Source organism: Scleropages formosus, chromosome 9, assembly GCF_900964775.1.
Source record: "Scleropages formosus chromosome 9, fSclFor1.1, whole genome shotgun sequence".
NCBI classification, from domain to species: domain Eukaryota; kingdom Metazoa; phylum Chordata; class Actinopteri; order Osteoglossiformes; family Osteoglossidae; genus Scleropages; species Scleropages formosus.
The window spans coordinates 4,037,762-4,046,144 of record NC_041814.1 but is presented as its reverse complement, the minus strand read 5'-3'; the positions used below and the strand labels follow the sequence as shown (position 1 = coordinate 4,046,144).

General features: G+C 40.8%; 1 protein-coding gene across 2 annotated transcripts; it reads right to left on the bottom strand.

Moving 5' to 3' along the window:
* Positions 1-843: 843 nt before the first annotated feature.
* On the bottom strand, positions 844-8,057 carry LOC108919923 (AN1-type zinc finger protein 5). 2 transcript variants are annotated; one of them, XM_018728330.2, is made up of 6 exons: positions 7,874-8,057; positions 6,142-6,344; positions 5,680-5,785; positions 5,357-5,475; positions 4,663-4,770; positions 844-4,166 (listed from the first exon to the last, which is right to left on the bottom strand). In XM_018728330.2, the coding sequence occupies exons 2-6, from the start codon at positions 6,299-6,301 to the stop codon at positions 4,018-4,020; spliced, it is 642 nt and encodes a 213-aa protein (XP_018583846.1). In that variant the 5' UTR covers positions 6,302-6,344; positions 7,874-8,057; the 3' UTR covers positions 844-4,017. The 2 variants fall into 2 exon arrangements, with proteins under 2 accessions (XP_018583846.1, XP_018583847.1); XM_018728331.2 differs by lacking the exon at positions 7,874-8,057 and adding an exon at positions 7,561-7,791.
* Between the last annotated feature and the right edge of the window lie 326 nt (positions 8,058-8,383).

The following is an 8,383-nucleotide window of genomic DNA, read 5'->3' as shown; positions in this document are numbered from 1 at the left end:
AGTAGTTTAGGGTAAGTACCTTGCTCAGGGGTACTACAGCAGGAGGGAGATTTGGACATGGCTCTAAACAACTACGCCACCTGTATTTACACAGTGCTTTGTTGAGTAGAATCACAGAGAATGAGGCATAAGTGTCATTTCCATCTGGCATCTGAAAACACCGACTATCTGCTGCGTAATTTTTAAACCATAATGAAGCACCTTAAGAATTCCCAGTGATGTCAAATTATTTGCCACATTCATTTTACTTGGTTATGAAGGTTTGTGAAGTTTTCATAGATAAAATCGCATGCACTTAAAAACCATAAGTAATTCTATGTCATTGTTCTCAGAGACTATAAGAAACAATCATCCAGTTACATGTGGTCTGAGCAACATACAACATGGTAAATCCTATATGGCTGCAGCACACACTAGTTTTCATTCTAGCAGAGCACTTAAAACAGTTCCCTATTTGTATTGTAAGATGTCTCTCAAAATCAAGTTAGTGAGCTAAGAGAGCCAGAGAGAACCTGCGCTCCCTGTGACCCTCCAGGAGTGAGTCCTGGGCAGCAGTTCCTGGAGCCTCTTGTCTCAGACTACCGTGAACTGGGGGAAATTCTTATTAAAGTTTTGTGCCAGATTTTTGCTCACAGCATGAGACTTACACGGGTTTTACACCACATCTGCACACAGTAACAGAATGTTGGCATGCACATTTCTTTCTTTACTATTCACTGCAGATGCTTTAACTCGTAACAAGGTCACAAATTTAGGCTAAGAACATTGTTCAGTACACCAGCAGAAGTGTTGCGAAGTTCCAAGTAAAGACAATATTTAAATTTAAAATAAACTTTGTGATTTTATTACCTTAATCTTTTTGTTACACACCATACAATCCTAAAGGTTTAATTAAAAAAAAAAAAAAAAAATACACCTTTCTGGCAAAGTTTGATGGGGCTGACTGGTACTTTGACTAATCAAGCTGTTCTTGGGATTTAGATGATTACTTTTTCTCCACATTAACTTCCAAATGAAAGTAAAATGCAATATATGTTGTTAACCACAGGTCTTTTCTTCAGTGTAACTGAAAAGTGGTGGGAAGTTATCAGGCAAACATTTTTACAGAAGGTGTCAAGCAGTATGAAATGCTACTTAACAGAGAAACTGATTAACCCAGTTAGGTATTGCATCAAATCAAATTGACTATATACCATTTCAGTAGATCAAAATAATTTAACAGTAATGTTAAAAGTTACAAATGATGCCCCAGCTGAATATAAGAGCTCAGCAAGGCCCCTCAAACTCCATTGACTACATTCAAATAGCTACTTTAATCCTATTTGAACATTTTCTGGTTTGATTCAGTACCTCTACATGCAACACAGGACAATTATTAGGCAAAATTTTGGAGTAACTGACCTCCATTCTGGGCCTACTTTTTAACAAAACTCAAGATTATCTGAGGTCTCCAAGTCAGGAAGCCAACACCCAATGTTAATTACATATGCTATGCATCTCCTTACAACAGGAGTGTAACTCGGAGGACGACATTCAGCAATTGGAGCAGAATCCATCAGTTTCAATTCAGTACAAACTAATTGAATTAACACTCAACCGATTCAAGGCATACAGCACAATACAGGCACTCAAATGTCCTGAGCAAACACTATCAAAACATAGCTAAACATGGAACAAAAAAGGTGTTACCAGCTCCCTGAATTGAAAGACTCCATGATCCTTTAGAAAAATTAACAAGTGATCAAGGATCAAGAACCCTAGTATTTGGATCCCAAGACAAAAATAATCTGCCCAACTCCTTACATAGCAATTATGATGATGTGAGATTTCCAATCAGAGCAGCAGTAGTCAAGACTGCTGTAAGTTCTGGTTCTGTATTTGTACAGCACAGATGTACAAATGGACTGTTTTCTCAGTGGTGAATAAACAGCACAAGACCAGCATTTAAAAAATTATCACAATTTGAGGTTTGGGTAAGAAATAACATGGGATAAAATGACCATGTTTAAAGGGCTTGAGTTTTTTCCATACTCTGGAGGTCAGTTCTCCACTAACAGAACCAGACAAATGAGACTGAGCACAATGGATGTCTGACTTACTGAAGCAGTACGCAAAATATCAGTTTGTATTCTGCTTTCACATTTCAGGAGTATGCAGTTTTAAGAAAGTACAGTTATAATAAGGAAAAACAAATCAGACACACTACCAGGGGTAACTACAGCCCTTTGAAGGTCCTGGCCTGTCAGTGGCACATCAAACTCAGTAGAGCCACTGCATTACTCATGTTGTTCAGAGATCGGGGGGTTGCATTTGGCCAATGCTAACAAAAGACTCCTGCTATCGACTGGCATCTCGTCCAGGTTGTAATCCTCCTGGGCTAATGCCCAGTGATTCTGGGATAGGCTCTGGACTTCCACAACCCCGACAAGGACAATTAACAAAAGTCAGAGTGAGTGACAAAACACTATGCACAAAATGCAAAAAATTCTCTTAACCCTTTCTTTACCACTCAATACCCAATGACATTCTACATGAGACAGTTATACCAAGGTAACAGTAGCCATACAATATTTACATCTTAAAAACAGTAGAGTCCCATTAATTTTAGCTTCATCAACCCACACACTACATATAATGCCATGTATGAAACTACACATCCTTGCTTGAGGCTTGTGCATAATAGACAAAGGAATGGATCAGTGTAATTTTGACTTTTTCCAACTCTTCAGAAGTAAAAAATAGTTCAATGATGTGGCAACATTGCCTGCAGTATCCGAACATAGCTAGTCAAAGGTGCAAAAGGGGGTCTTGAAAATGGGCAAAATGTAAGTTGATTCTGGTAAAGAGTCAGGTAAGCAACAGAATGAACCAAAAATGCAGCATTTATATTTGACAGTAGATGTAACTTTGAAGACCATTTACCTCTGGTTATTTAGGGCCTTCCATGGTGTGCTGCTACATAAAAAACAGCAACATGAACAAAGAGTAATTATTCAAATCAATAACGATCCAGTGTTATATTTAAATTAGATTTAGCATTCCATTCAGTTTAAGTGGACTTAAATGAGAGAGGTAACAATATTCTGACAGCATCTGGGCTATGGAAGAATGTGCAATAAATTTCACTGAGTTGTGCTTGGATTCAAAAAAATAACACTATTCTTTTGCTTAATCCATACTATTGGGACTCTACTCCATTATATCAAAACTTGTAGTCCCCCCCACCCCCCCAAGTTAGATATCTAATTAAAAAGATGCATAATTAAAAAGGTTAAGAAGCAAAAATCCTGGGATTCACTCACAAATTCTGGCAATCTTTCAATACAAACCAATCAAACAAAATAAATAGAATGCAATCACACAGTTCAACCTAACTACAATATATTAATATAGATCCTCTGGTGTCATATGCAGATTTAAAGAAAAATGTAACAATCACTCAGTTCGCAGTCACTCCACCTCTTATAAAAATTGTTTAGTCAGAAGAATAGGGTGCATTTTGGAAACTAAAGATCCTTATACAGACCTTCAACATGGAGATGCTTTCATGTGGCAAATGTTACTGTTCGTATACACACAACTGTATTTTGGATTAAGCCCAGCATCACAACAGAAACACAAAGAAACATTTAAATTTAATCTTTTGCCAATGCTGTTTCTGACTTACAATACTACCTTGAAATATATTTAGTATTTGGGCAATATAAAAATACACACATCCAAACGTTCAGCAGGGAAAGGTTTTAAATACTAAAGTCATCCCCTGAAAGCAGTTTCAGGTGCTCACAAAACATTACCATTTTTCCCTCTCAAAGACAAAAAAACACCCAAAATTACCCACTCAACCAGTCACTTGAGGAGAGAAAGGGGGAGGTAAATTAACCAGGCCATGGTGAAGGCTTTAACAACCGCACTCCACCAGCCTCGTTGTAATGTACAACTGAAAAACAGTCATTTCATCCGGCATTATGTTCTCATTATTTCTGAGTTTGAACTGGCAGGAATTCGGCTGGCTTCTCACAGCTTCTGAATCTTCTCTGCCACAACAACAGGATTCTCCTTGCGAATGCGGGCAGCTGCTGCTCCCCGATAATCATAGGAGCAGTCATGCTTGTCAGAGTAGCGATGGATAGCACAGAACAGGTTTCCACAGCGGCAGTCAAACCCTGCAATGGTAAGAGAGGCCGAGGGGGTAGACCAAAGATTGAGTTTGGGTACCAGGACCGCATTTGTTTACATACTTTTTTAAACTGCATGGGTAAATTGTGCATTTTTGCCATCTAGACATTCACTGGTCCTGCTAACAATGCACTGCATATGTAATAACCACTGATAATTTACTATTACAGTCTTCATTTACACTTATTTGTTTTGCAGGTGCATTTCTCCAAAGCGACTTCCAATGAATTCCATATGTAGTGTTATCAGCCCACATATCTTATTTACCAAGGTGACTTACAGTGCTAGATACACTACTTGCAATGGGTCACTCATCCATACATCAGTGGAACACACTCTCTCTGTCACTCACACACTATGTGTGAACTTCAACAGCATGACTTTGGATTTTCATTTGTAATAGGCTAAAAAGGCAGAAACATGTTAGAAACTTAGGAGACACTGCTTCATGACTTTTGACTCATTCACAATTATGCGTACTACCTGTAAGGCCCACTTTCTTCCGACAGGTGAAGCAGCGGTTTTTCTTCTTACTCTTGTCAGGGGTCTGGTCTCCATCAGACGAAACCTGTGCAACTTCCAGAGCTGGTCCTGGTGAAACCCACAGAAAGCATTTACCAAACCCCTTACAACACATTCACTGGCTCAAAAAAAGCCTTGCAAATGCTGTACACGACATACCTGATAAGATTCCTGGGCCCCTATTTGGTACCCAAAAAAAAAAAAAAAAAAAGCCAGCCAAACCTGTATAACACTGGCATTTCCAGGCCAAGTCATAGATAAGGACAATAAGCTACCTTAAAGTGTGCACCTCTTCACTTTCTCCAGTTAAAGGGTGCTTTGTCATCTCATGAATGAACAGGGACAGAACACAAAATATTAATGTATGGTTCAAATTCCTATTTCGTGGATTCTTTCATTCTAAAATAGTTTGTAAGTCCCCCAAGAATGCAGTTCAGCTTCTGGATTACTATAGCTGGGAAACTGCAGTAGTTATTTGCAAATTTACTACTTGGGGAAAAAAAAAGCTCGGAACGATAATCAGTCAATGCAATGAATTACACGCTTCATTACAATTTCACTTACCCCTTTAACTTCCCACTTTAAAAAGTAATCAGTAGAACTTTACACAACAGCCATAAGTATACCAAGTGATTTTTACAATAAAAGATCTCACCTTTGGGACTGGATGTCCCTTCCCCCTCTTCCTCCACCTCTGCCCTGTCAGAATCAGTAGCAGGACTCTCCTGGTTGATGGTCATAGCTGTCATCTGTTGGGTAACAGGGCTGGGGGAGCTGGAACCCGGAAGCATCAGTAGCACAGGAAGAATGATAGGAACAACAAAATACATGAAAAAATAACAGGCAACATAAAGCTAAAAATGGATTTAAAATTTACTATTTCTTAAAGAATACCTTAAGAAACATTTTTCAATCTGTTCTAGTACTCCATCTTCATTTAATAAATAAAAAACTGTTTAAAAAATCCTCTCAACATACCTTGACTTCCTTTCCTCTGACTGGACAGACTCATCTGTACTAGGTTCAGGGATGCTCTCTACAGAAAAACTAATACCCTCAGAAGACCCTGTCGGAGATGCAGTAGCTGGGGGATATAGGCACCACAACAGAAGAGACATTGAAGCACACTATAAACACCAAGATGAATTAACAACTTGAAACTGAACCTGTTTAACAAATATTATAAATTAACCACCTTTGTCCAAGGCACCATACAATGCTATGCTTCTACAATGAGTAAATGGTAACTATATCAAGGTCAACCAAGGACTTCACTTAGTCAACAGATAAAAAAAAATCAATTAAAGATAACCTATTAAGAGCAAAGTTCAATAAATGTCACAAAAATCTACGCGTGACACAGAAGAGCAGACGATAGTCCCAGTGTGATATGTAAAGAGATGGGTCTTCTAAAGGGAGATAGGTTTCATGAGTTCTGACCTTTCTCACCAGGAGGACTAGCACGGCCCCCGGCCTGTTGCCTCTGAAGGTGTTCCTTGTAGCACACGGAACACATGCCGTTGGTGCGGGGGCTGCCATAGAACCCGCAGCCCATAGTACACAGCATGGGCACCTGCGTCTGGTTAGTTTCCTGAGCCATGCTCTTCCACAGACAGGGGGGACAGGGGAGTGGGGGTGGGGTTCTGCAAACACAAATGAGTAGTCAGCAAATGTGCACATGCAGGACACCTGACATATCTGAACACAACAGGGGTCCCATTTCCATGGGTATCTACCCAGCTCCTATTGGCAGCAGGCACAGTAGTGGTTAAGATTAACTCAATTTTATCACATTAATGACATTATGTTAAGATAAGAAATTATTACTATTGCCTTTAATTGAGCTGACACCTTTTTCCAAGGCTATTCACACTGTTACAAAGGTCTACCCATTTATACAGTAAGAATGCCCTGCTGTATAAATGTATCAGTTGGTAAGAATCTTACTTGAGGGTAGTATGGCAGGAGAGATATGTAAAATAACAGCCTTCAGATGACAAGAATGGCAGCTGGTTCAACCAGTGGTTGTTAAGTGTCTAATTTAGATATATTTTATTAACTTGTGAGATTGATTGTCATTTGTTACTCTTATTACCGGTCAGTTCAAAAATAGCTTGTATTCATACACAGACCCAATCCTTCACCTTCTAATAACGTTCATTCTAACGACCATATATATATATTATAACTAAGAACGTACTGGACTGGAGGTATTTTTCATGAACCGATTAACAACTTGTCTTGTACTAGTAAACATAGGGGAGAGAACTGGAAGTCCGAGGCACAGGCCTATGGGGACACTAAACATGCCGAATTGTCCCTACATCGCTTTGCAAAGAGGCTGGTAGCAACCGAGTTGTAAGTTGAAGTGTCCGAATGCGGAGAAGAGGCCCGTTCGGCGTTCCGTTCCCCGTGGCGGCGGCGCGGCGAACGAACGGGAGCCGCTTCAAACTAAACTGGTGCCCCTTGCTAAGCTAACCGAACTGTAGGAACGGAGGACTCAGAAACCGCTCGCAGTAGTGTTTTTTGTTAAAATACACGCCACCACAACAACAAGCCAAACGTTTCGCAGCCCTCGAGACTGAGAGCTTTAAGAAACGTAAAGAGACGAATGTAGGAAACAAAAGGCTCGTGTCGTCGTCAGGAGAAGCTAACCATCCCTAGCCGCCTCACATCGATGAGCTACGTCGGAATGCGCGGCTTCCTCACGAAACAACTTCTTGGCAAAACTGCCTCGGAGACGAGCCGAGTCGAGCGCGAAGGGAAGAAAGCGGGACAATGCGCCACAAGTTTACTAAACGGGTTAACATCTCGAACCGTGGAGTAAACTGCTAAATAGAAGGGTTCGCTAGCTCATACCGTCTTAACCAGCAATTTATATCAGCGATCCGTCCTCGAGAAGAAACGATGAACGGCGACCAAGACCGTTTTTCCTCCTGGATATAGCTTCAAATATACACTAAATTATTCCCGAAAATAAACATTCGCTGTCTGTACCCAGAAACTGAGCGCCGCTGTTATTTTCGTCAAATGATCTGTGCTAATACCCAGGAAGGTTCACAATAAAGCGATGGCGGTAGTGACGACATTCGGCTCGACGGCTGCTTTCTACCCACTCGCTCTCGCGCTAAATACACCGATTCCATCGTTTTGTAGTTCTACTTCTCTGTACCTTTTATTAGAAGTTCCGAGGGCGTTCAATACCCCGAGCCTCAGGAATACGAACGGGTGAACAGGGCCTTGGTCGCGTGCGGCCTCCTCAGGACACAGTCCTGGATCCCGACATGACAAACAAGTGTGACGTCATGTTTCCACATGGCGGCGGCTGAACGGAAGAAAAACGTCGAAGAGAAGCTTGAGAAGCTTGAGAAGCTTAAGAAGGCAGCGCGGCAAAATGTGTTAAATGAGCTCTACAGTTTTCTTAAAATGTTCGTCTGCAAAACACTCGTATACATTGTTGCTGATTGCATTAGGGAGACAGCAAAAGGACACACATAAAGAAACACGGATTATTTCACCAGCGGTTTGCTGCATCTAAGTGGGTGCGACATGCTTTCTGTCCAACCCTTCCAGGTCTGTGATGTGGGTGCGGAAGAGCGGTGAAGAGTTGCTCTTTCACATTTCCTGAAACCGTGTCACCAAATGCAGAGTATTCAGGCAATCCAGGGATACTGCAAATGCC